Raw genomic sequence first — 26,783 nt, 5'->3', positions numbered from 1 at the left:
AACACTCAAGATGAGGATACTCCACACCAAAAAAGGAAACTGAGTGAAGGGGGGCCATCACGAGCAGGACGGTGGGGAGACAAGGCAGCTGAAGCCCTGGTCTCAGGTCCGAGGTTTCTCTCTGGGAGAACTGAGGAGAATGTTCACGTGCTAAGGGCCTATTTGGGACCAGTGTGTCATGCAGGTCATCTCGCTTTGTCCTCATATGACTCCTATGAAGTAGATACAGCTCCCCCATTTTGCTGAGGAAAAACCTGAGGCTTTGAGAGGTTAACTTGCTCAAGGTTAGACAGGTAATAAATGGGACACCAGAACCAAAACTTAGGCCCATGGTCTTTAAAGCCTGTGCATTGCCCAGCACAGCACTGTTATCTCCAAATCAAGAGATTTAATCTCTGTGAGCCCAGCGTCTTCACGTGTAAAATGGAATATATATATATATATATGCCTCATAGCGTTGTTTAGAAAATTAAATGAGATTGTATTGGTTAAAAACAAAAACCTGGCTTCATGTCCAGTATATAGTAGGAGCTCAATAAATGCTGTTTGTTAGCTTGTTTTTCTTTTTAGAACAAATCAATATTAAAACTCAAAGCTTGGGAGCCTAGGGGCTCCAAAATGCTTCCAGAAGCCTGAGGGTCGCCCATCGCTTCTGGGGGAGCGCAGGAGTAGAGGAGGGGAGAAGGGCTGAGAGAGGGGACTCGGCTCCAGGAACCAGAGCAGCCGGTTCCAGCTGCGCGCCCCTCGCTCCACCGCCTCCTCTGGACTCCTCCGACTTCCCGCCCCGCCCCGCCCCGCCCCGCCCGGGAGCTGGGTCCGGAGTGCCTGGTGGGCTGATTCTGGAGCTTGGAAGGGAACACGGAGCACGGAGGCGAGAGGGAGGCGGCGGCGGCGGGAGGCGGGGAGGAGGGGGACCCTCCTCGCTGCCCTCCCAAGTCGGCGCGGAGCCGCCTCGGGCCGGGCTGAGGGCTGTGCGGCGGCGGCGGCGGGCCCGGCCAAGATGCGGGGCTCCGGGGACCGCGCCGGGCAGGGCGGGCGGCGGCGGGCGGCGGGCGGGAGCTGTCCGCGGTGCTGAAGCAGCGGCGGCGGCAGGGACCCGGGGCGGGGAGCAGAGGCGCCCTCCTGGGAGCTCCACGGCGGCCGCAAGGTGCTGGTGCCACCAACGCTCACCGGCCCATGCCAGCCCCCCAAACCCCGCGGAGGAGGCGGGACCGTCCTCGGCGGGACAGGTAAGGGTCCGTCTGGGGGCGTAGCGGGAGTGCATAGCTGGGCGCCGAGCCGGAACTGAGCTGGGGAGGGCAGTGGGACCTCTCTCAAGGATGGGGGGCTCTGACTCCCTGCTGGCCTCACCTTGTGCTCTGCCAGAGATGGTGCCAAGTCCATCCCTACCCCTCGCCCTATAGGCTGCGGATGTTGGGAAGGACCTGAGGGACTGGGGCCCAGACAGGCTCCTGGGCACTCTGACCCTACACCACCAGGCCTTGACCCCGACCTCAGGAAGCTTTGAGACACCCTGCCCACAAAGAACGCCAAGTGATGAGAGTCTCCTGGACTCTGGCACCCTAGTCCCCACCAGGGCTCTGCCACACTAGGGAAATCTGAGCCAGCTAATCTCCCCTCTCCTCCCCTAAGCCTGCTCATCTGTGGACTGTGGCCCAGCCCTCTGAAGATTTATTTGCCCTGGAAATGGCCCTTGGGCCAAGGGATGAGCCAGGCCCCTTAGGAATATTAACCTATTTCTCCGGGGAAGGAAGGAGATACCAGGAGGTACCAGAAGGTACTTCCATTTTTCCCTGTGGCCCTCTTGACTCTCATGGAAGAAGGCTGGTTTTGCATCACACTACTTGGTGCATGAGGGCAAAGGGTGGGGGAAGATGAGTCCTGTTTTCTAGTACGTGCCTGAATGCTGGTGACCCTAGACAGAGCCTCCGTTTGGAGTTCTCCCTCTTTTTGGCAAGAGTGCGGTGGATGAGCTCATTCAGGCCTGCAAAGTGCTTCCAGTTCCTTGGAGCAGAGTTCTCTGAGTGGCAGAATGTAGCAATCAAAATAAAACTGCGTAGAGGAAGACTGGCCTCTCGCTGGGGCTGACCACTGCTTTATCCCCATTCTCTCAACCCAGTACAACTTCCCTACCCCCAGTGGTAGAAAAAGCACTAGACTAGGAATTCCTGGCTGGGCACTGGCATTTACTGGCTTTAGCACAGTTACCTGAGCTCTCTGAACCTCAGTTTCCTCATCCCTAAAGTGGGGATAAGGTAGCTGCTCTGCTCACCTCAGGGAATTGCCTTGGGACTCAAGGAAACAACATACCTGATTGAAGGCTTGTCAACTGTACATCGCCATACCAGCGTGAGCTGCTGTCACTGTTCCCATCCACCAGCCAGGCCTGCCAGCAGTGACCTGATCATTGTCACCCCTGCCCCTTTTCCTACAAGCCTGGCCATGGCTCGCTTTGTCCTGGCCTCCCTGTGGTTCCAGAGTCAGTGAAGCTCAACTTGTAAATCTTGGGGGACCAAAAGTGTTCCCTTCCCCCTTCTCCTCTTCCATCATCACCTGTGGAAAACAATATAGGGTGAGAGTCTGGCTCAGTCCCTTCCCCCCAAGGATCACAGATCCAGGGAAACAGCTCCCTGAAGGCAAGGATTGTGTTGTTTTCATCTCTTTGCCTCCCTCCACACCTCCCTTCCCCCATAGCACCTGGAAGATAGTAAGGACTCTGTAATTGGGTGTAAAATAAGAGAATGAAGCGTTAAAATATCTCAGAGTAAAAGCATTTGACTGCAAGTCAAAAGCCCTGTATTCTGGTCCCAGATCTGCCACTGAGTGTCAGGCAGGTCCCTTCCCCTCTGTAAGCTTCAGTTTTCTCACCCATAAAACAAGCGAGTTGGACTAGGTAAGTTTTAACATCCCAAGCCCTGATGTTCTGTGGGGCTCTCTGAGGGCTGTCCTGAGCTTGCGAATCCCTCAGTTCTCCTTGAGCACAGGATACCAGCTTCATTAACCTGGTTAGAAGAGTAAGTTAATGTCCTTTCAGTAAAGAACTGGATTTTATGAATGGAGTAGAAGGGAGCAAGATAAACCAGAAAAAGCCATTTATGTTTCTAGTGTTTTCTTAAGACCCCCCTCTTGTCCTTATTTCCCTGGGAAAGCCATGAGTGTGTACAGAGTTGCTGAGCCAGGAGGGCCCCTGCCTCCAAGACAAGAGACCAGGAAAGGACACCCCCCTAAGATCCCTTGTGAGTAGCCAAGGGCCAGGGACCTGATCCTTGACCATCTCCTCCCAAGGACCCTGCCTGGGTGGGATCCCCCTCCTAAGAAGACTGGAAGAGGGGACAGTCAGGAAAGATCCATCCCTGGGGGAAGCTTTTTCTATAAAAACAAAACAAGCTCTAACAATAATTTTCCTCAACTGTGGCAGGCCAAGCCAATGTTCAGAAAAGCCTTAGCTAACCGGTACTTGGGTAGAGCTGAGTAAGCCACGCAAGCGACCTCCCCGTTCCTCCCTGCCAGCACCCAGTCAGGGTTGGGGATCAACCCCCCCCCCCCCACCCCATGTCAACACTTTCTAGCTCTCAACCGTTGGTGCAGCACTGGCGAGAATCAGCTCTCCAGAGTTAATGGACAGTCACTAACCCTCATAACAAAGTGATGGCAGCAGCAGCGGCAGCTAGCATAGAGAGGGGCTTTATTTTCTGCCAGACTGGTCTGTGGGGGTGCTGGCCTCCTGCTGGGCCTAGAACAATGCACCACTCCTTCTGCAGCTGTCTGGGTGAAAACCCCACCCTCAGAGCTGTCAGGGTGCAGGACATCTCTGGTCACCCAGGCAAACACATCTGGCTCCTCTCCCAACCAGGGAAAACTACCCACTGGCTACTTCTTGTGTCCCCCTCCTGCCCACTTCCTGCTGAGGCTCCTACTCTGACCCTTTCTGCAAGGCCTTAAAGGGAAGTCAACCCTGGCACGTGACTGGCTGATGCTGGTTATCTGGGGCTGGGGGCAGGGAAGATCTGACGAAGAGGAAGAGATAAATGTGGCATGGTCATTAAGAAATGACATGTGTCTGTGTGTGTTTGTGTGTGTGTAAGAGAGAGATCGAAACATTGAAATATGCAGCACATGTGTGTCCCTTTCCCTGGGTGGCACACACAAAATGACAGGGGCAGAGAATACGACAATATCTGGAGACATCTGCAAATTATTAATTACCTTCAAGTTCAAAGGCCAATTCATCTGTGCATCCTAGAGGGACTTCCAGCCCCAAAGGACACCACTCCAGGGAGAAAGAAGCAAAAGGAACAGCCTTCACTTTGGGAAGGGGAAACATCCCAGTTCTCTAAACCTTTGGCATTTTCCAACCCCTCCCCTTCTCAGGGGCTTGGTGGGCATCCTGCCTGGAGCAGGGTCCCCTCTACTGCAAGTCAGGGGACAATAAAGACTGATCTCATCCCTGTTCTTTGTATCCAGGTCCTCTCCTCTCTCGCTTCCTCCCTTGCTTGTTCTCTCTTCTCCCTCCTCCCTGCAGCTGCCACCACCGCCAGCTTCCCAAGCAAACCAAGCAGGAAGTGAGGGCCTGACGCTCTACCTCGTCGTTCCGGTGTGTTATCTTCCAACGTTAGATGCGCAGTTCGCTTCTAAGTGGGAATGAGCTGCTTCAGTGGAGAGACAGGTTGTTTCAGCCAGAACAGAGATTTGATTTCCACTTGAAAACTGACTAATTTGAGTAGTGGTGCCACCATCCCAATCCTCCCAGCAATCTTCACCTTTGTCAGCCACAAGCCCATCTCCCAGGCAGGTGGATTATGCTCTGAGGGAGAAGACAGTCCAGCCTGTGGGAGCCCAGGGTGACAGTGGGTAGAAAAGAGGGTAGACCGATTTTCCCAGGAAGACAGCAAGTAAGAAGCCTCCCCGGGAGCTGAGAAGTGTTCCAGCTGTTTATCTCTCTTTCCTGGGTTCCCTCCTCAGCCCTCTCCTCTCCTCTCCTCTCCTCTGATCCTCTCTTCCCCTTCCTCTCCATAGGTCCTTTGATAATTCTCAAGTCTCTCTTTAGCCCTTACCCCTACCCAGGGCTTCAACTCCATACACCAAATTGCCAGGCAGAGTTTCTACCCTAGTATCCCAAAGACACTTTAAGATCAAACCTATCCACTTCTCCTTCCCATCCTGCTCTTCCTTGTGTGTGTCTCTGTGTGTTATGTGTGTGTGTGTGTTTCATTTTTTCCAGCTTGGTGGGACTTTTCAATCTAAATTTTTTTTTTCAGCTCAGGAAACACTTTCTGCTTCTGCTCCTTTAATTATTATTCTCTTCCAGTCTCTCTGTTGTGTCTTTCTGAAACTCCTACTAGATAGATGTGGGACCTCCGGGACTCTCCTCCATGTCTCTTAACTTTCTTTCATATGCTCCATCTTTTTTCTTTTTGCTCTATGTCTTGAGGAATTTCATTAACTTTTTCTTTTACATTAAGAAGTTAGTCTTTAACTTTCCATTCTATTATCCAGTCCTTCCACTGAATTTTTGAAAATTTAGACAATTATTTTCAATTTCCAAAACTCTTCCCTGTTCTTTGATTGCTCCCTTTTCATAGCAGCCTGTTCTTGTTTTATGGATGCAATGGTCCTCTTATATCTCTCTGAGGATATGAATTCAAAAAAATTTTAAAGATCTTTTCTATAACTTGAATGATTTTCAAATCTTATTGGGTCAATTGTTCTATTTGCTTATGTAATCCTTCTCTTCTATTTTCATGTAGTTGTTTTTCATTATCCTTCTTGTCCACTCAGACTTATGAGTACAGGAAGGTGTAGGCTAGCACAGGCAGCTGATGTGAATTTCCTCTGAAGTTGGGTAGGTTTGTTTCCCTAACAGGCCTCTCACGTGAATGGGAATTATTCTTTCCTCTGGTGTGTGGGGCTGCAGGTTTCTCTGCATGGATTTCTTCACCAGGAATCTCATCTCCTCTTTATCTTCCAGAAATTCTGCAATGTTTCTGGCCCATTGATATCATTCCTTTTTGTTTTCCCATTTTGTTATGATTTCATTCTTTTAAAAATATATGTCCCGTCGTTTTAATAGAACCTTAAGAAGGAGAAGAGGTGGTCATTTGTGCTCAGGCAGCCTTCTTGAACCAGCAGCCTCCCCTAGATTTTCTGTCTCAGCTGCTGGCATTGCTTTCTGTTTGGCTGACAAAGCCAGAGACCTGAGAGTCACCTGCGGCTCCTCCCTCTCCCTCACTTCTAGTTAACCACAGAGTCCTGTTCTAACTACTCCTAACTATCCTCAGGCAGGACTCTTGCTCTCCATCCATTTTGCCTTAGGGCAGGTTCAAATCCTCATCCCCTCCTTCCCGCACTTTTAAAATAGTCTCCTAACAGGACTTCTAGCTTCCATTCTCACTCCCCTCAAATCCTTTCTATGCACTGCTCTAAAACACGGCTACGACCATATCACTTACTTTTTACAACTGTCATTGACTCCCCACTGTCCACAGGAAAAAGCTTCTCTGTGTGGAATAGGAGGCCTTCCCACCTCTCCTGCCTGATCCCACCAATATCAACACCCCCCCGCCCCAGACTTCCCCTCCATACCACTACCCCATGCTTCTGTGCTGTTTCCTCTGCTGGAACTGCTCTTCTCTCACTGTCTCATTTAGATGACTCATCTTCTTCCTTCAAGACTTGGTTCAGATGTCACCTGCTCTGAAAGCCTATTCCTAGTTCCGACCATCACCTCCACTCCCATCCCAGGACAGGAGCCTTTTATCAGCACGACCCTAGCATTCCATGTGCTGCTAGCACAACTCCACTGTATTGAAATTTTGTATTTGCTCATCTATATTCCCTATGCCTCCTCAAAACCGGGACCATTTCTTGTGTATTTTGCATTCCAAGAACTGGTCTGAAGTAACTGCTCAAGAAATATTCATTGTGCAGAACTATATGTGCCCCAGTCAGCTGTGCCCCAGCCATCCCAGATCCTGGAAAGTCCTTTCTTACAGGGGAGCGTCGACACACCTAGCTGACTCACTCACTCATTCACTCATTCATTCATAAGATCAACTGTTCGTTGAGTGCCTACTATATGCCAGGCAGGGGGCTGCAGGGCTGAGGAAGACAGACACAGTCCCCACCTTCTTGAAGCTCACAATCTGGTGAGGGAGAAAGACACTAATCAACGAATCGCACATATATAAACAGAGACTGTGATAATCTCTTCGAGAGGAAGAGCTGGAGCCTGGAGAGCAGATAACCAGGGAACCTAAATCTAGACTGAGGATGCAGGGATGACCTCCCTGAGGAAGTGACTTTTGAGCGAGAGCTAAAGTATTCTGATATGAGTGGAGACAATGCTTCTGAGAAATGCCGCTGAGAAATGAAAGAAAGAAAGAGGACAGGAGCCGAAGGAGGGAAAAGGCACTGAGGAAAGATGTTCCAGTTCTCTGTTGGTGCCTAACTACCCCGAAACTTAGTGGCTAAAATAACAGACATTATACCTCACGACTTTGGGGGTCAGAAATTCATGCAGGGTTGAACTGTGTGATTATTCCACTCCAAGTGGCAGGGACAGAGGTCACCCAGTGGTATTCAGCTGACAGATGGGCTTGTTTGAAGAGTCCAAGAGAGCTTCACTCACATGTCTGGCATCTTGGGGATTACCAGAAGCCTGGGCTCAGCAGGCTCCATCAACCAGAACGTCTACACACATGGCCTCTCCAGCCTGACGGCTTCAGAGTAGTCCAACTACGACAGAGCAGCTCAGGGTTCCATGAGTGAGTGTTCCAGCGAGCAAGGTGAAAGATGCATGGCCTTTTATAACCTGGCCTCCGAAGTCACATAGCATCACTTTTGCTGTGCTCGGTGGTTGAAACCGTCACAAGCCCCCTCGGATTATAGAGAAGGGACATAGGGCCCCACCTTTTGATGGGAGGAGTGTCTAAGTATTGGCAGCCAAATTTTGTTTTGTTTTTGTTTTGTTTTGTTTTGAAGATTGGCACCTGAGCTAACATCTGTTGCCAATCTTTTTTTTTTCTTCTCCCCAAAGCCCCCCAGTAAATAGTTGTATATTCTAGTTGTAGGTCCTTCTGGCTCTGCTATGTGGGACGCCACCTCAACATGGCCTGATGAGCGGTGCTAGGTCCGCGCCCAGGTTCCGAACTGGTGAAACCCTGGGCCACCCAAGCAGAGCGCAGGAACTTAACCACTCGGCCACGGAGCCAGTCCCAAGGCAGCCAGGTTTTACAATCATCATGATTTGTTTTTTAAGCGAAGGAGACTCCAATATGTTTAAGCACCATTAGGAAGGATCAGGAGCTTGGAGCAGTCGAAGATAGAGAGAGGAGAGAGAAAGGATAACCAATTGTGTCAGCCTCCTGAGGAGGCAAACCGAAGCAAAGAAAGCTAAGTTCCCCGTTTTCCTTAGACTCTGCCGGCCTCACCCCCTCCCCATCCCTAACCCCTGACTCTTTCTCTCTTTACTGTCAGATGCAACAAGCTGCAGCCATGACTCCAAGCTGGCTTGGTGGCTTTCTTGCTTACAGGCCAGAAATCATCAAACCCAGCTGGAAGCCATCCACAAACAGCCACCATAGTCACAGCAGTTCACAGTTTGCAGGACAGTTTACATATTATCTGACCAGAGGATGGTCTAACACCTATTCTTAAAGATTTCACCTCTTCCCTGGATTTTAATCATTTATATTTAATCTTCTGCCCTACTAGAAAGTTCTGGCTTTTATCTTTCAATTTAGAAGCAATCTCTGTTGTTGCACTGAGAGATAGTGGTCGGGAGCTGAGCTGCCACACAATGGCTCTGGATTTATTTGAATCCAGACCTGGAGGTTATCTAGGCAGCCGCCCCTGGGCTGATAATCATCCCGATTTTCTTAATCTTTTCTTCAAGCTGCCGTTTCCCATCCCCTTCACTGAGGCCCGTGATTTTAACCCACTCAAGACCAAGTCCTCTGCACTCTCACACCCACACCATTTATCACCACCCTCTACACACAGGTGGGCTCTGAAAGACGTAGTTAACGAAAGCCCAGGCTGTGGACTCAATTAAATGTGGGTTCAAATCCAGTCTCTGTCACTGCTTAATCTTGGGCAAATGACTGAACTTTTCTGAACCTGTTTCCTCATCTGAAAAACGGGAAATAATAATAGCCTACTTCATCGGTTGTTGTAAAGTTTTGAGATAAAGTATATGAAACACCTGGCCCATGTGAGGATGCAGTAAATAGCAGCTGTTATAATTTTACAGGGTTCTGATAAAGGCTGGCCCCGTCGTGAGGATATGGCCCAACTCCTGGTCACACATCACACTGTCCCTCTGGTCTCTTTTTAACAGTGTTCACGATGCCTCTTTCCAGGTACTTCAGAGCCCCCAGGCAGTGTGTGCAACAAACCTCCTCTGGGCCCAACCCCTGCAGCTGATCCCAGAGGACTTGATGCTGTTGGGCCAGCATGAGCTCTGGTCATGCTTGACAGACTCGGGTCAAATGGGGCTCTGCCACTCTCCAGCTGTGTGATCTCAGAAAATCTATTTAACCTATCTGAGCCCCCCAGTTCCCCTACATGTGAAGGAGGATGGATTAAATGAGATACTGCATTTGAAGCACTTGGCATGGTGTTCAGAACAAAGCCAGTACTCAATAAACGGTAGCTGACACATAGTGGTACTAGAGCGCAGTGACTCTGGGGTCAGACTTCCAGGGTTCATGTCCAGCTGGCCACTCACCTGCTCTGTGCCAGTGAGCACTCATAACTTTTTTATGCCTCAGTGTCTTTATGAGTAAAATGGAGACAATGATAACATAGACTTCCTAGGGTTAGTGTAAGAATTAAATGTGATAACACATAGCATTTAAAATAGTGCCTGGAACACGTAAGAACTTAATAAATGTGAGGTGTTACTATTATTTCATCCTTTTACCTTGAACTGTTTTGTATTTTTATATTTAAGGTGCATTGCTTATAAGTAGCATATAGTTGGATTTTTTTTTAAATCCAGTCCTTGTCTTTAAAAAAAAAAATCGGCTTTGACGTATAATATACATACAATAAAAAGTCACTAATTTTTGGTGCACAATTCGGTGAGTTTTGTGAACTATGTACAGTCACATAACCACTACCACAATCAAGGTGTAGAGCAGTGCCATCAGCCAAAAAGTCCTCAGACCCCTCTGCAGTCAATCCCTACCCGTACCCTTGGCCCTCAGCAACCAGTGATGTGCTTTCTGTAACTATAGTTTTGCCTTTTCTAGAATTTCATATAAATGGAATAATACATAATGAGACTATCTTTGTCTTTTTATGGGCAATTTTATTCCATTTACATTCGATGTAGTTACTGACATAGTTGGGTGCAAGTCGAACATCTTACTATTTGTTTTCTCTTTGTCTCACCTGTTCTTTATTCCTTTTTCTATCTTTTCTTGCCTCATTTTGGATAAATCAAGTATTTTTATTATTTCACATTCTCCATCTATTTGCTTACTGGTTATACTTTTTTTTTTACTCTTCTTTCAGTGATTATCAGAGCAGTGGTTCTTTTCTTTCTTTCTTTCTTTCCTTCCTTCTTTCCTTCCTTCCTTCCTTCCTTCCTTCCTTCCTTCCTTCTTTCTTTCTTTCTTTCTTTATTTCTTTCTTTCGTTCTTTCTCTCTCTCTCCCTCACCCTCCCTCCCTCCCTTCCTTCCTTCCTTTCTTTCTTCTTTCTTTGAGGAAGATTAGCCCTGAGCTAATATCTGCCACCAATCCTCCTTTTGCTCAGGAAGATTAGCCCTGAGCCAACATCCATGCCCATCTTCTTCTACTTTATATGTGGGACACCTGCCACAGCATGGCTTGACAAGTGGTGTGTAGGTCCACACCCAGGATCTGAAACAGCGAACCCCGGGCCATAGAAGAAGAACGTGCAAATTTAACCACTCGGCCAAGGGGCTGGCCCCTCTTCCATACATTTTATAGATAAGCAAACTGATGTTACATAGCACGACTGAACTCCAGTGCAATTGGTCTCCAGTGGGAGGCTTTAACTCGACTCCAGTGGATTCCGGGATGGTTTCCTGTCCCTGGTCTGGGAGGTGGCAGTGTGCTCTCCTTCCCCAAATCAGGGAGTTAAAAACCTTAGGTCTCAGGGGCTGGCCCCGTGGCCGAGTGGTTAAGTTCGCATGCTCCGCTGCAGGCGACCCAGTGTTTCGTTAGTTCGAATACTGGGCGCGGACATGGCACTGCTCATCAAACCACGCTGAGGCAGCGTCCCACATGCCACAGCTAGAAGGACCCACAACGAAGAATATACAACTATGTACTGGGGGGCTTTGGGGAGAAAAAGGAAAAAAATAAAATCTTACCAAAAAAACCTTAGGGCTCAGCTCAATTCCCAGCTCAAAAGGAAACAAGCCAAAGACTGCGGCCTGACAGATCTACCTTCTCTCCCTCTCCTCTGTGGGGCCCAGACCTTGGTCCCAACTGCACAATTTGGATCAATCTTCTTAGCTTCAGCATCCCAGACATCTCACGTTTTCCTCTGGAACAGAGTATGTACATGGACACACACACACACTCTCTGTCTCACACAGGCATGCTGACCAGCAAATGCGTAGGGACACAGTACCACACACACAGTAGGCACACATAGCCCAGGTAAGACCAAGCAGCAGAGGTGAAGATGAGAATTGTTTTGCTTTGAATACTGGGCCTTTACTCCACGGAACAGGCAGAGGCAGATCTAAGCAACAGGTCAAAAGGTCAAGCCAGGGTCTGGCCCAGTGGCGCACTGGTTAAGTGTGCACATTCCGCTTTGGCGGCCTGGGGTCCGCCAGTTCGGATCCCAGGTGCGGACATGGCACCGCTCATTAAGCCATGCTGTGGCAGACATCCCACATATAAAGCAGAAGAAGATGGGCATGGATGTTAGCTCAGGACTAGTCTTCCTCAGCAAAAATAGGAAGATTGGCAGATGTTAGCTCAGGGCTGAACTTCTTCAAAAAAAAAGAAAAAAACAGGTCAAGCCAGGCCAAGTGCAGAAAAGGCTGGGCCTAGGGACCTCCCACCCCCTCCCTCTAGCCAGTAGGGTGGTCACTGGCCACTGACCCAGAACTCAGTGCTGGATCCCAGGATCAGCTCAGTGCACTCCTGTGTGGCCCTAGAAGGTGATGGGGAGAACGTGACTTGTTAGAGAACCGGGCCCCTCGGCCGGGCTGTGAGCAGGTGCTGCAGTCCCTAACACGGGTTGCTTTCTGGAAGTGGTGTGCGTCTATGTGTGTGTGCCTGTCCGTGTGTGTCAGGGGGGTAGGGGGGCAGCTTTTGATGCTGTGCTCAGCCTCCAAACCCAGAAGGAACATCTCAAGCCTGGGGAGATTTTAAACTGATTTTAGATAATTTGGCTCAGAAGAAATCTATACACATAACTTTTTTCTGGTTTAAAAGTAGTCCATGCTCATTGTAAAAAATAAATGTGGAAAACAGAAAAAACCTAGTGTAAAAAAGAAAATGAAAAGCACCTGTGCTCCCACCCCTGGTGATAATCACTGTTGACACGCTGGCGGAGTTGAGATTACACACGCACACCGCTGTCTTTTCTTGCTTCTCACGGAATCTGCAATGAGCATTTCTCATGTCATTCCTCTTCGGAAACCTGTTCAAAGGCCTTGTACCACTTTATTGTTGGACCATAATTTACTGAACTTGTCCCTGCTTATTGGACATTTAGGTGACTTCCAGTTTGTCCCTAGTGTGGAAAAGCCAGGATCAGACATCTCTGTGCAGGAAGCGCTGAGAAGCTCTGCCCAAAGGCACAGTCAGAGCGTGTGTGGGTGGTGTAATCCAGGAAAGGCTGTGGCTTGGGTTTCAGAGGCTCAGCTGGGTGTACTCTGACCAAGAGAGGGTAGCTGGCAGGAGCAGGGGTTTGAGCTGGGACCCAGCCGCCGCTGCCTGCCCTGGACCAGTGCTCCTATGGTCTCCAGAGCTCCAGGGCCTGATTCCCTCCTCTCCTTCTGGAGGACTGCACAGGTGACCTGCCAAGGCCTCCTGGTGAGGCCAGGCATAGGGGAGAGGCAAGTTTGTGTATTAATCTGCCCTGAGGGCCCTGAGGCTGGTCTCCCCCCACCCTACCCCCAGCAGAAAGGCCTCTGCATATCTCTGCCCACATGGACGGCAACAGGGACCCTGGAGGCTATGAGTAGAGGGGGCATAAGTTAAAACCAGATGGTGGAGAGGCTGGCGGATCTTGGAGAGCCATGTCCTAGGATCCCAGAGGGTGGGTGAGATGGGCAGGGGGGCAGGGCTGGGACAGGGGCAGCCCAGGGGAAGTCTGGAAGCCAGGCGATGGCTCCACGGCTCCACTGTCCATCTGGCAAATAGGTGTCTTGCCTTTCCTTTGCCTCCCTCAACCTGCTCAAGGGGCCATGGGAGGAAAGCTGACGACTCCGCACCTCGCTCGGAGCATGCTCTGAGCATGCTCATCTATCCCTGACTTTTGAAAGAGGGCACGGAGTGGGGGATTGCACTTCTGTGGGGCTCCTTGAAGCTATGGGAACATGGGATGTTGGTGCCACCATCAATATCAGTGACCATTTAACACCACCCCTCTTGTTACAGATGGGAACTGGGGTGCCCGGTCAAAAAGCTAATAGAGGTGGATCAGGAATGGAAACTCAGTGTACCTGACTCCCAAACCCATGAGCCTTATGGCAACATGCCTTTCAGCTCCACATCTGTGGTTCACAGCTGCTGGTGAGGGGAGGCTGCAACAGGGGCTCAGAGACTGCCTTTGGGAGTCAGAAGAGACCAGTCCTGCTGGGAATCTGCCCGGTGGAGCCCAGGCACAAGCTTGGCCCTGGGAGGCCTCTGTCTTGGGCACTCCCAGCTCCCCACTGCAGGAAGGAGCCCCTCCCCCTCACTGCAGTTGGAGGGGCTCCCAGTGTTTTTGGCCCCTGGAGAGGAAGGAGGAGTGAGGAGCGGCGAGGCCCCTGCATTTGTGAGCAGACAGCAGTAACCTAAGCTCCACCCCCTCCCGAGCCTGCATGTGTCTGTGCCTGTGCAGAAGCTTCCGCCACAGCTGGTGACAGTCCAAGTGAAACTTGTAGCTGGTTAATGCGCCAACAGGGTCTCCAGGGGCATGGCAGCCCAGCCTCTCCAGTGCCCTCCCTGGGCAAAGAGTTGGATGCTTGGGCCACATGCCCTTCTTCACTCCCCTCCAGGATTCTGTGTTAGACATTCTTGGAGCCCCAGCTCCAGACTCCACAACTCTCAGGGGCTCAGAGCCTCTGAGCCGTGGGCAGCCTCTTCTGGCTCCTTTGCCCCCAGGCAGACAGCAGCCCATCTTCCTCCCTTACAGCAGGCCAGCCAGGGGGAGCTGGCACCCCATGGACACACCCTGGATGCTCTCCCCAGGCTTGCCTGGCCTTCCTCCTTCCTGGCTCTCTCCCACTCCCTGGGCATTATTCCTGGGGTCGTGTTCTGCCTTCAGGTTTCCCAAGAACGAGCTTTCTAGAATCCAGGCATTTCTCTTGGGGCAGAAGTAGAAATGGCCCTTTGTCAGGCTTTGGCTATGAATTCTTGATGGGGAGTAGGACTAGGGAGGGGGCCTTGAGGGCAGAAACCTCTGCTCACTCTTTTCCCTTTACCACTAACAGAGCACCTGATTGGAGGCCGGAAATGGCCCTGGGTTCGGAAGCCCAGAATTAAGCACAGCAGCCCCTCCCACGTATAATCTACTACACATCTGCATCTCAGCCATCTCTTTGGATCCTCAAAACAACCTTGTGGGGTGGGCAGGGATTATCATCCGCGTTTTACAGTTGGTGAAGCCCAGAAGAGCATGAAAATTTGCCCAAAGGATCAAGGCCAGGACGGCCTCTCCGATCTTCGGATTATAAATCCATGGTCCTGTCACCCTCCACCTTCATGAGCAGGGTCCCTGGGGCCACCTGACCTGCCCCTCCTCTCTCTCCACACCCCACTTCTACCTGCCATCCCCTAGAATGTGTGTGGGTTTGTTGTAGACACCCTCAAGGGCTGCCTTTCCCTCCTTTAGTCAGCCCTCAGCGCCTACTATGCACCATTCCCAGGTGCACAGTAGGTGCTCAGCTCTGGCTGAAGGAGGAAGAGGCAGCCCCTTAGAGTGTCTATACTCCAGCCCTTGAGTGTGTCTACACCTCCAGCTGGGATATGCAAATCCAGACCTCAGTGCCCAGGAGGCCCTGCCTTAGACCCTACAAGAAATTCCCAAAGTCATCATTTGCCTTAGAGAGGAGCTTAGCCTCCGGTGTCTCCCTACACCATACCTGCCCCAGGAAGATCAACGGCTGGAAGCAGGGGGCGTGTGCCGAGCTCTGAGCTAAGTGTGGTCCCATCCAACCTAGAACAGATCCGCCCTCAACCCAATATCCCACTTGCCATCAAGTCCTGTCACTATCTCCCAGGGTATGTCCCCTTTTCTCCATCTCTCCACCATTGAGTCCCTGTTGTCCTCACCCTACCTGAAGCCATGGCAAAGCCTCCCAATGGTGTCCCAGTCGGCCCGGCCCTCTCCAAGCCACTCCCCACCACAGCCACGGGGAAGGCTTCAGGACCCAAATCTCATCCTATCACCCCTGCTGAGACCCCTGAAGCCCCTTTAGACTTAAACAGGGCTGTATAGTCTGGCCCCACACCCCATCTCACACCTCCCTCTGTACCCTGAGCCACATCAGCCTCCTCCCAGCCTCTCAGACCCACCATCCTGTATCTGGCATCTGCATGAAATGGTTTCCCGTACCCTCGCCTTGTGAGCTTGTCCTCTTCCTTCAGATCTCAGCTCCAAAGACTTCCCTGCGCCCTGTGTCGGTTCTGTCCATGGGATGTTCTTACAGCCCCTGCTTTACTTCTCCTCCAGGGCAGGTGTCTTCTCCACCAGACCGTAAGCTCCTGGAAGACAAAGTGTGCACCCTCCTCCTTCTCCCTGCTTCCTGCCTTTCTTGCCGTCGCATCCCCAGCATCCGTGCAGTGCCTGGCATAGAGCTGACGCTCAATAAATGTGTCGACTGGATAAATGAATGAGCCAACTCTATGAGGTAAGTCCCGCTGCTATCCCCACCTCACAAAGAAACGGAGGCTCTGAGAAGTTGAATAGCCACCTCAAGTTCCCACAGCTGGCCAATGGCAAAGGTAGGGTTTGAGGCCTCCGTGTCTGTCTGCGTTGCTCTCCCAGCAGGCTCTCTGGGGACTGCCCCCCTCCCTGGAGCTGCCCCCAGAGCCATGGAGAGTCTGAGTGAACTGCAGAACCCGCTGCTGCCTCGGAGCCCAGCCCACCTCCACAGCCCCTACGCCTACCCCGAGGCTTCGCCCAGCTGGTCGTGTCAGGAGAAGCTCTACTCCTACCTCCTGGGTGGTGCTGGCCCTGCTCACGCCCACCAGCTCCTGGACCCAGGCTCCTTGCAACTGGCCGTGGAGGCCTGGTACAGGCCCAGCTGCCTCCTGGGGAGGGATAAGGTCAAGGAACCCAGGGCAGGCAGCTGCGAGACCAGCTTCACAGAAAGCAGGGAGCCCCAGGCTGGGCCTGTGGAGCAGTCCACAGAACCTGCTCAAGTGGAAGAGGAGGTCACCATCCAGACGGTGTCCTATGGAGTTCAAGAGGAGCTGCAGGACCAGGAGGATGACCAGGAGGAGGAGGAGGTGAGTGCATGCGTTTAAAACGCAGATTTCCAGGCCCACCTCCGGGTGTTGACATTCAGTAGGCCTGGCTTGGGGCCCAGGAATCTGTATTTTACCAAAGAAAAGGTACTTCTGACACAGGTGCTGTCCACATTTTGAGAAACACTAGTGTGGGTTGACTATTTAATTTTTTAATAGAATTTATTGTTCTGGCTTTCTTAATAATATAAGTAATTTAAACTTAATACAGAAAACCGCTGGAAGATAACATTATCTTAGTTGATGATCATCCAGTCCTTTTTTTTTTTCCACTTTTTCTTCCCAAATCCCCCTAGTACATAGTTGTATATTTTAGTTGTGGGTCCTTCTAGTTGTGGCACGTGGGATGCCACCTCAGCATGGCCTGATGAGTGGTGACGTGTCCACACCCAGGATCCAAACCGGCGAAACCCTAGGCTGCCGAAGTGGAGCACGGGAACTTAACCACTCAGCCACGGGCCGGCCCATTTAGTCTTTTTTTGTTCTTTTTTTTCCCACCCTACTCCCCAAAATAGATCTTGCTGTACATAGTTTTATAACCTGATTTTTCTCTCTAAGCAACCTATTTCAGTATTGCTCTACATAATTTAATATTCTTCAACAAGGTAATTTTTAAGGGTTACACGGTATTCCATCATAAGTTCTTCCATCTCTTATTAACTCAATCTCTTGGTCGTGGGGCATTGAGATTGTTTCTAACCTTTCACAATTACCATCCGATGATGAACATACCTGTACATATGTACTTGTATTCTTTCCTTGTGATAAATTCCTAAAGATGGGATCATTGGGCCATTCTTAAGGCTTTCCATAGAGAGTGCCAAGCCCACCCCACAGTCCCACCAACAGCGGATAAGACTGCCTGTTGTCCCACATCATTGCCACTGGGTCATCCCGGGCCTGGTCACAAAACCCACTCATGCTTACAGAGTGATGCAACCTCGACAGAGAGTGAAAGTGAAGACAACTTCTTCACACTGCCTCCCAGGGACCACCTGGGTCTCACTATCTTCTCCATGCTCTGCTGCTTCTGGCCACTGGGTATCGCCGCCTTCTACTTCTCCCAGGGGGTAAGAGCTCATGGGGCCCAGTGCTTCCACTTGGGCCATCTCCCTCCACTGGAGGGCTTGGCAGAGCATATGCAGGATGGGATCAGGAGCCAGGTGGGCTGGGGCTGTTTTGCTGAGCATGGGGACGCTCCCTTTCATCAGTATATTTCTCTCCCTAGACCAGCAAGGCCATCTCCAAGGGGGACTTCCGCCTGGCCAGCACCACCTCCCGCCGGGCCCTCTTCCTGGCCACACTCTCCATCGCCGTGGGGGCTGGTCTCTATGTGGCCGTGGTGGTGGCTCTGGCAGCTTACATGTCCCAGAATGGCCATGGCTAGTGGCCAGTTGGCCTGGCATCCTGACTCCCCTGCTCTGCCTGAGGAGGGAGTGGGACTTGGAGTTGCAGACTCTCTGGAGAGCCCTGGCCCCTGAAGACAACCTGTGAGGGTGGTTTGTGGTAGGAGGGCACCTCTCAGGCTGCAGCCTGCTGGGCTCAACCCTCACTTCTTCTTGCCCGTTGCAACTAGCCCCAGAGTAGGTTCAGGGGACACCATTCTCCAGCCCAGGCTGTGCTGGGAAGCAGGAGAAGGTAGGGCTGCCAACCAGGCCATCCAGGCACAGGCTACCTCTGGCTTGAGGCTAGCTGAGAGCTCAGCCCACCCCCTTGAGGATCTCCTGCCTGCAGGCAGCCTACTGCCCAACTCTGCCAACCTCTCCACAGAGAACAGCAGGAGATTACAGGGCAGGAAGGAATGCCTGGAGGGCAGGGGACCTGCCCCAGTTCTGTCAGCCCATAGGAGTCTCCACCATGGGGTCAGTTGAGCTTCCCCAACTCTACTCTCTGGCCCCATGATGCCTGGACCCCAGCCAGCCAGGAGACACAGGGACCCCTTGGTGATTCTGGTTCTGGAGGATGCTTATTTCTCCTGTGGGCTTATAATATGCTGTAGATTCTAGACAGAGAAGAGAATCTCAGGCATGTAAACTCTGCAGCACGGATAGGTTCTTGCAGCTTCTCTATGCAGGAACAAGAAGCAGATGTGATGACAAAGAGACTGCAGGGCCCTGAAATCTTGCCAGACCACATGGGCTTCCCCACTCTGCCCCCATTCCCGGCCCCCATCATCCTTTTCTGGGCTCCTTCTGGAGGGCCCTGAGCTGGTGCGATCCCAGGTAGATGCCAGAGAGAGAGCCATCAGCCCACCAGCTGCTGAGTGCAGGGCCCTAGATCCAGCCCTCTGGGAAAGCAGTGAGGAGGGGCCTGGGGAGTAGTGGGTGTAGATGTGGGGAGGGACCCAGGGCTGGCATGGCCTGCAGTGCTAAGGAAGGCTTCCTGGAGGACTAGAAGGATGAGGAGAATTTATCTAAGGAATTTGTTTTCCTGCACCCTTGGTATTCGTGGGCAGGGGCGTGACAGGAGCCTCCCATGGCGGGAGTCATATCTGTTTGGATTATGCCTAGAGCATCCAGGCTGGGCCAAACTGTAGCCATTTCTGAGGGCTCCACCAACTCCAAGAAGAAGGTCAAGCTTGTCTGTCAAAGGCCATTGATGTTTTCCCACCTCTGAATGCTGAGGGGGCAGCAATGCGCCCCTGGTCAGCCTTGGGGCTTCTTCACTGATGCCGCCACTCAGAGCTGCTCTCAACACCCCCAGCCACTATAGAACATCCAGAATTTTAGAGACATCTGAGCAGGCAGGAGGGCAGCACATGGAAGAGCATGCCTATTGGGCTCAAGCTATAGGACCTCTTTGTGCACCACTTGGGGACCTGGTCATCTCCAGGCCCCATCTACAGCCTGGGGCTGTGTATCCACAAATGATTCACTTTGTCCTACTGTCCTCTCCCATCCCATGCATTGCCCAGTCCTCCACTCCCTGCATCCCCTGAAGTCCCACAGGTGCAGATCAGCAGTTTTAATGTCCGATTATTGTAAATATTTATCCTTGTAATAAACATTTCTGTAACACCTGGTGCCCTCTGGGCCTCTTGCTGTCCTTGCCTGCCTCCTCCTTCGCCTGCGTCCCATTCTTCCCCACGACTGACCTCCATCCCTACATCTGCTGCTCCTGGCCTCTCAAGAGGACAGGCCCACATCCGGGCCTTAGGAGGAGGGGCGGTCAGAGTGCTCACCCCATCCCAGGACCTCTGTGCTTGGAGTTGCCTGGATGTAGGGCGACGGCGTGCATTTGTCTCTCTGCGAGACAAGCCAAGGTCCATGCCTGAAGAAAAATCTCTTCTAGGCTCAAGAGTCTTGAGCTCAGGAGGAAGAGATGTGAGCCAGGGTGACTGAGGCCCCACTGAGCTGCCTGGAGCTATCAAGGCTGGAGGCAGCTCTACTCCCTTGATGCCCACTCTCGAGTCCCTCATATCTCCCTCCTGGGGGCTGCTCCCAGGGGGTGTGGGGAGAAAGCCATCTCTTCCTGTTCAGCTCTAAATCCCCAATATCCTCTCAGTCCCAGGCCCCCAGGAGCTGCCAGCCTGGCCTCTATGTCACTGCATGGAGGACCCTGGCACACCCATACCCTTACATGTCTACTTGCAAGGCACAGCTATGCACATGCACACACATGCTGCATGGGATGGAGAATAATGCAGGACGTAGATTAGGGACTGCTCTTGGAATAACAGCTGAGGAAGGGAGAAGAAGGAAGCAGATCTGAACAGCGGGGAAGTCCGGCTGTGATGCAGACCTGAATGACCGTCTGGACCAACCCAAGATGGAGTCTGGAGCCAGGATGCTCTTCAGAGTTGATCCAAGTTGGGACAAAGGGCCAGGCCTTTATACCTGCTCATCAATCAGTCATTGGATGTGGGCCACCCAGAAAGGGGTGTGACCTCCAGCAAGGCAGCTTTCTTCAGCGGAGGCAGCCCTCAGAGGGGGCTTGCCCTGAAGGCTGTTGCTGACGGCACCCACAGCACCTGGGGGACTAAGCCTATCATTCCTGCAGGGGCCCTCAGCGGCACATCAGCGCACATACCGGCCACACAGCAGTAGCCCCAGTTGTGCAACCTAGATCCCCTCGGCATTTACCTCCACACATCTAAGGCTGCTTCCTGGGAACTCTGTGACTCCTGGCCTACAGGCAGGACAAACCGAAAGTGCCGGAGAGCTAACAGCCCATTGGCAGCTTTCAACCTATGATAGATGGGAGCTGGTGGACAGATACCCGAGATGTCCTGCCCTCTGGATGAGAGAACGCTGGTCATGTTCTACACCAGCTCTCAGGCTTCCCCAGTGGGACTGGGCTTCAGTCCCCACAGCAGCAATTTGCTTGAGAGCATGTCCCTCACTGGCTGGCTTCCTCTCCATCTTCTTCCTCACTCCCCCACTGTGCTTCCTGGGATCACCACCCAATAAACTACCTGCAATTCAACCCTTGTCTCAGGGTCAGCTTCTGGGGGAACCCAAACCAAGACACATGTATTCACATACACATATATGTAGCATATATGTGCACATGTGTGTACCTGCACCTACATACATGCAGACACAGGCACGCAGCCACGCACATGCACACACTCACATGTGCACCCACACATGCAGCACGTGCAAGGGGTGAAGGAGATACAGTGGCTGAGAACTCTCACTGGCTCTGCTCGCTCTGCATCTCACCCCATCACCAGCCCGGCTGGGCCCTCAATGGGTAGTGGACAGCTCACCCTCTAGTCCCGGCCCTCCGCCGGCTGGGCAGGCTCCCTCGCAATCCAGATGATTCCCACCTCCTTCCCAGCCCTCCAGAATGCTGCTCTAGGCCTTAAGAAGGGGAGAAGAAGCCAGATGAATTCCCACCTTCAACCCTGGTCCTGCCCTCCCCCGCCTTTCCACCCTCCCTCCATCCCTTACCCCCAGCTGCAAATTCGGGCTCTGCAGGAGGAAATGGAATCAGAAATGGAGCCACTGGGGGCTTCCCTCCTGCAGCCCCCTAGGAAGGGCCCATCCTGTGGAGCCTGTCCTGAGCAGTCCCTGCAACATGGGCAGGGCCCCCTCTGCTGTCATGCTGAGGCCTGCCTCTGGGCATGCCTGGGGCGCCGTAGGCCTCCTGCTTCCCAGCTCTGCCTGTGTCTCACCGCCTGAGGCTCCTGGGGATGGGGGGACGGGGGGAGCTTGCTGTTACCCCCGTTCAGGCTGCCTCCTCGAGCTGGCAGAGAGAGGCTGGGGCAGGGAGGGTCCCCTGGGTAAAGGTGCCTGTGATGAGCTGCAGTGCCAGCACATCTGTGCAACTATTACCAATTATTTTCCTCACTATAAACACCCAGCAGGAAGGCAGGGAAGCAACCAACCCAAACTGTTTAAAATAGAAACCGAAATTGCTGCACAGGGAAGCCGGGCCAGCCGGCAGAGCAGGGCCCTGCACCAGGAACCGGGGCTCTCCCCGAACCAGCTGCCCTTCAATCACACTTGCTCCTGCTACCCCAGCCTGCAACCCCACCTCAACCTCCTCCTCCACCGGCCAGGCAGAATGAGATGGGAAAAGTCCCTGCCTAGGAGATGCGCGGTAGGAGGGTGGGCGCCAAACGGGCCCTGCATTGGGGAGGGAAGATGGCTAAGCCAAGTGGCCACTAAGGAACCTGAAGCTGAGGCCACCGGGCCCATGGCCCAGGGCAGCTTCTGGGCAAGCTCCTACCCTGGCCAGGTGCTGTGTGGAAAGGAATGGGGAGAGGAAGCCTTCCTTCATTGTTCCCAAGTGCAGGGGAGGAGGGTTACCCCGGGGGTGGCAGGCCAGGGGCCTTGGGACGCTGGGCCAAGTGGGAAGAGTGACCTGCCACCTCCTCTGAGTGAAGGAATTTTTCTGATGGTAGAAATGCCTAGAAAGCAGTTCCCAGGGCCCCAGCAGCCTTCCCTTCCCTCCCTCGCCCCTAAACAGGGCTGAGAGCCAGCAGGTTGCCCCTACAGTCACATGAGCTGTCAAAATGTTGAAACACTTCCATACCGGTTGCTAAACAGGCCCTGCCCCAAGAACCCCAAATGTTTCACTTTCCTGCCTCGCTGGCCCCTCCCCCAGGTCCCCCAGCCATCCCCAGGATCTGAAGAGTGGACAGCTGGCACAGCAGTCCCCTCCCCCAAGTGTGTCAGTCCCTCCGTGCCTGGGCTGCCCTGACTGTTAAATATCTCAAATGTCACCCTTGCTCACAAAGACATCATCTGTGTGCCCACAGCCTCTCTCCTCCCTAAGGATGCTCCGGGGAGGGGGCCCTAGGCAAACCCACAGCTCCTCAGCCTGCCTTGGATCCCTGCTGCTTTCCAGAGACAGTCTCAGCACATTTCCTGGGCCTAGCCAGGCCTGAGCCCCAGTCAGGGGACGGGAGCGGGGTGTGCTGAGGTGGCCAAGTCGTCAAGGATGCAGCAGGTGATCTCGTCACAGTCCCACATGCTACAGGTGAGAAAACCAAAGCCCAGAGAGGGAAATGAGTTACCCACTGTCACCCAGCAATTTATGAGCCAAGCTCTGGCCTTGCGTCCCAGGCCCCGGAGTTGCTGAGCTAAGCTGGCGATGTCTCTGCCTGTTGTGGAATCACAGAAAACCCAGGGATGATGGCTGCCTCTGCTGTGAATATTAACAACCTTGCTTCCCTCGGCTTTCCCTTCCGGGCTGCCTCCTGCTTCAAAGGCTGCCCTGGCCAGCCCCTCCCTGGGGCTGGTACCTCGGCCCTTCTATTTTGGTGGCATGGCAGGGGTGGGGCATAGCCTTGTCTAGCCTTGCCTGCCCCTCACGGGTGCTCTCACATCCTCTCTGCCATAGGGGGAGGCGCTACTCTGGGAGGTGGGGGGGCCACGGAGACACTCAGATGTTCTGAACAAAAATAAAAGGTGCCCGGGTGGCCTATCTGCATTTTCAAACACCTCCAACCTACATCCCTTGAACTGCTTTCACCTCTTGCCCTCTAAGGAGCTGGCAGGCTTCAAAGCCACTTCCAGCTCCAAGAGGAAAGGACAGAGAAAGAAATTCCCAGAGGGCAGGGTGTGCCCAGAGGCGGCCAGGAAGGGGACAGACCGCATGTGCGCCACACCAGGCAGGGCCAGGGGTGAGGTGGCAGGGGAGGGCTGTGTTGACAGCACCTTCAGAGCACCAGGACCTTCACACCTGCTCTCTCACCACGGACACAGATGTTCCTGTCCCCATTGTACAGATATGGAAACCGAGGCCATCAAGGCCCAACTCCTGGCCATTTTCCCTCCTTAATCCCCTTCAGCCCTGTTCCCGCCGCCTGGGAAACACAGCCTATCACATGCTTAAAAGTCCAGAGCCAGACGCCCAGTTCAAATCCTACCCTCTGCTTCTGTGTAACCTCGGGTGTTTTCCCGCCCGCAAAACCGGATCCCGATGGAGCGTCCGGCATAGGGTGACCATGGCTATTGTACAAGTTAATACAGGTACGCTGGCTCCTACCACAGTGGGTGTCTGTGAAGTGCTCTGTGGAAAGGTTTTTCACTGTCTCCTGTTGGCTGCCACCCTAAATGGCTTCCCTGCCAGAAGTTCCTCACCCCATCCCCGCCCCCATCCCTTCCACAGCCAGAGAGATGAAAGCCAAAGGCCTGGTGTTTGGAGACCTGGCTGACCCCTCGGCAGACCTCGGCTGGTAACAAGCTGAAGGCACAGGCCTCTTTCCCACATTCCCACTGCCCAGAATTCCCTTATCTGCCTCCACTCCCGGACCTTTTTTCCTCCAGCCTGATAAAAATCTGCCAAGACACAGTTCTAGAAAATCTCATCTTCTCTAGCCCTTTGTGACAACTCTCCTCCATGACCCCAAAACTAAGGAGAACTCACTGCCCCCTTTCATGAAGCTCTGCCATGGCCCTTCAAATCGACATGGCTGCCACATCGACAACCCATGTGCCCCTCCGGGGTGGGACTCCTGCCTGCTCCCAGCATCGCTGGGTCTGATGCAGGGCCCACTCTCAGTAGATGCTCAGCACATGCTCACTGAGCATATCCCAGGGAAAGAAGTGACTTGCCACACAGCTGGAGGGGATCTGGGTCAGGGTCCTTTCCACTGCGATTTCTCTCCCAGAGGGGAGAATAGCCTACTTGTTGAGGGAGCTAAGAGCAGGAAGGGGTTCTTTAGGTGGAAGGGGCTTTAAAATTCCAAGGAGGATGAAACAGACCAGAGACAGCAGGGCGGCCCCCTGCGGTGCCCAGCCTGGCGGTATCTGAATAGGGACAGAATGCAGAACTCTTACACATGCCTCCTCCGCCTTTCATGTGGGATGCCGCAAAGACCCATCCTTTTGGTGCCACGAAGTCTGCACTCTGTAAGAAGATATAAACAAGGGCACAGAGAAGCCAGAATGGCTGCTTGCTCCTCATCCCCTCTGGTCTCCATGAGGCTCTGGGCCGAGGAAGAGGTTCTTTCTCAGTTTCCTCTGCTCCCAACTCAGCCCTAGGTCGCCCCCTAGCCCCATCCTCCAAAGGAGCCCACAAGTCTGAGTGCCAGTGGCCTGTCCACGGCCCTATCTGAAGGCCAAGGCCAGAAGCAGGGGCACGGCCTCACCCGACCTTGCCACCTTCCCATCTTCCACTAAACCCTGTGACTCCACCTCCCCCAAATCTCCCTGACCCCATCTACTTGTCACCCTCTCTGCGGCCACCCCTGCTCCCAGCCCTCACCAGCTCTCCCTCAGCTCCCGCCTCCTAGATGTCTTGGCCGGTGCTACCACATGGATGAACTTGAGGACATCACGCCGAGTGAAATAAGCCAGTCACCAAAAGATAAACACTGTAGGACTCCACATCTACGAGGCACCAGAGCCGCAGAGTCATAGAAACAGAAAGTAGAACGGTGGCTGCCAGGGGCTATGCAAAGGAGGAAACGGGAAGTTACGGTTTAATGGGACGGAGTTTCAGTTTTGCAAGATGAAAACGTTCTGCAGATCAGTTGCAGAACATGGGGAATATAGTTAACCCTACTGAACTGTACACCTAAAAAGGGAAGAAATGGTAAATTTATGTTATGTGTTTCTTTACCGTAATTAAAAAAAAAAGACTAGGGCAAATTATTATTATTGTAAAGAAATACTCTAGTACTAGTAGAAATCTGTTTAGTCTCCTTTCAAAGGTGATTTTAATGGGGAAAAAAGGCTCCTAAATGCCCCCGCCCTTTAGCCAAAGAGAGCTTTTCTAAAGGCAAATCTAGGGGAGTTACCCTCCCTGAGTAACACCTTCAAAGGATGGCCATTTCTCTCAGATAACAACAGAAGATGCTGGCCACAAGGGGCTTCAAAGGAGGCTTGGAGGGTCCCGGGAACCTGGGGGGTCTCAGGGCCAATCCGCCCCAGCACAGCTCTGGTGGGCCTGTGGCTCTGGGAGGGGCCCCTCGGGGGGATGATCCCGGGAAAGGGGCTCAGTTCCCTTTGGTTCCTTCCAGTCTCAGAACGGCCAACCAGTCGGGGCGGTTCCTTGCCGCATATTCACAGGCTGAGGGCCCATTTCCAGTTTTCCCACTGGGATCCTGATGGGAACCTTGAGCAGCGCTGCCTTGCGTGGCTGGCCTGGTTTTGCAAGATGCTTTTCCGGTTAGGAGCCCCGTCCCTCTTGGGGCTGAATATGTTCCTCTGTGTGCACAGGCCCCGTTCTGAGTGTCCATCCACCTGTTGGTGAACACCTGGGGGGTTTCCACTTTGTGGGTGACTGGTGCTGCTGTGCGCACATGGGCACAGGTTTCCATGTGGACACACTTTCGTTTCTCATGGGCACAGGCCAGCCCAGTGTCTCCTGGGCAGTCGTGCCATTTACATCCCCACCTGCAGCAGACAGGTTCCTGTGGCTCCACCACGTTCCTCCCGCTCCGAGGACTCTGAGCAGAGAGTGAAGGCGGTCTCTGTTCCGTGTGGCTCTGTTGAGAATTCCTGCAGGGGCAAGCGGGAAGGAGGTGGTCTCGGGGTCCAGGGAGCTGGTGGGGCAGGGAAGAGGGGAGGGGTCTCCAGTTTCGTGTCCGGGAAACCCCTGCAGGGGCAAGGTGGCAAACCCCTCATTTGAAAGCTGGTCACAGGTAGTGTTTGTTTCATTTGTACAGTTCTCCCAGACGTTGGTGCATGGGACAAGTTGCAAGAGTTTTTAATGCACA

General features: G+C 52.8%; 1 protein-coding gene and 2 long non-coding RNA genes across 5 annotated transcripts; 2 read left to right on the top strand and 1 right to left on the bottom strand.

Moving 5' to 3' along the window:
• Positions 1 to 860: 860 nt before the first annotated feature.
• Positions 861 to 19,683, top strand: SYNDIG1L (synapse differentiation inducing 1 like). Of its 3 annotated transcripts, none has more exons than XM_070250160.1 (5): positions 861 to 1,229; positions 15,870 to 16,047; positions 16,188 to 16,648; positions 17,596 to 17,736; positions 17,895 to 19,683. In XM_070250160.1, the coding sequence occupies exons 3-5, from the start codon at positions 16,232 to 16,234 to the stop codon at positions 18,051 to 18,053; spliced, it is 717 nt and encodes a 238-aa protein (XP_070106261.1). In that variant the 5' UTR covers positions 861 to 1,229; positions 15,870 to 16,047; positions 16,188 to 16,231; the 3' UTR covers positions 18,054 to 19,683. The 3 variants fall into 3 exon arrangements, with proteins under 3 accessions (XP_070106261.1, XP_070106260.1, XP_023483867.1); XM_023628099.2 differs by having other exon boundaries at positions 862 to 1,229; positions 16,185 to 16,648; XM_070250159.1 differs by having other exon boundaries at positions 15,870 to 16,648.
• Positions 15,678 to 25,527, bottom strand: LOC138920662 (uncharacterized). Its single transcript, XR_011432228.1, has 3 exons — positions 25,328 to 25,527; positions 24,901 to 24,970; positions 15,678 to 15,901 (listed from the first exon to the last, which is right to left on the bottom strand). It is a non-coding gene; the product is annotated as an uncharacterized lncRNA (long non-coding RNA).
• On the top strand, positions 22,042 to 24,807 carry LOC138920663 (uncharacterized). The gene is made up of 3 exons (XR_011432229.1): positions 22,042 to 22,213; positions 22,875 to 23,095; positions 23,182 to 24,807. It is a non-coding gene; the product is annotated as an uncharacterized lncRNA (long non-coding RNA).
• Positions 25,528 to 26,783: the final 1,256 nt, after the last annotated feature.

The sequence above is a fragment of the Equus caballus genome, chromosome 24 (genome assembly GCF_041296265.1).
Source record: "Equus caballus isolate H_3958 breed thoroughbred chromosome 24, TB-T2T, whole genome shotgun sequence".
In the NCBI taxonomy this organism is placed as follows: domain Eukaryota; kingdom Metazoa; phylum Chordata; class Mammalia; order Perissodactyla; family Equidae; genus Equus; species Equus caballus.
The sequence above is the reverse complement of the archived record's forward strand: the minus strand, read 5'-3'. Positions and strand labels throughout refer to the sequence as shown.

Excerpts from the sequence above, each read along its gene's own strand:
- SYNDIG1L (XM_070250159.1), top strand. The coding sequence starts at position 16,133 with ATGGCAAAGGTAGGGTTTGAGGCCTCCGTGTCTGTCTGCGTTGCTCTC. Across the intron at positions 16,649-17,595 it reads ATGACCAGGAGGAGGAGGAG|AGTGATGCAACCTCGACAGA; the intron begins GTGAGTGCATGC and ends TCATGCTTACAG. Across the intron at positions 17,737-17,894 it reads CCTTCTACTTCTCCCAGGGG|ACCAGCAAGGCCATCTCCAA; the intron begins GTAAGAGCTCAT and ends TTCTCTCCCTAG.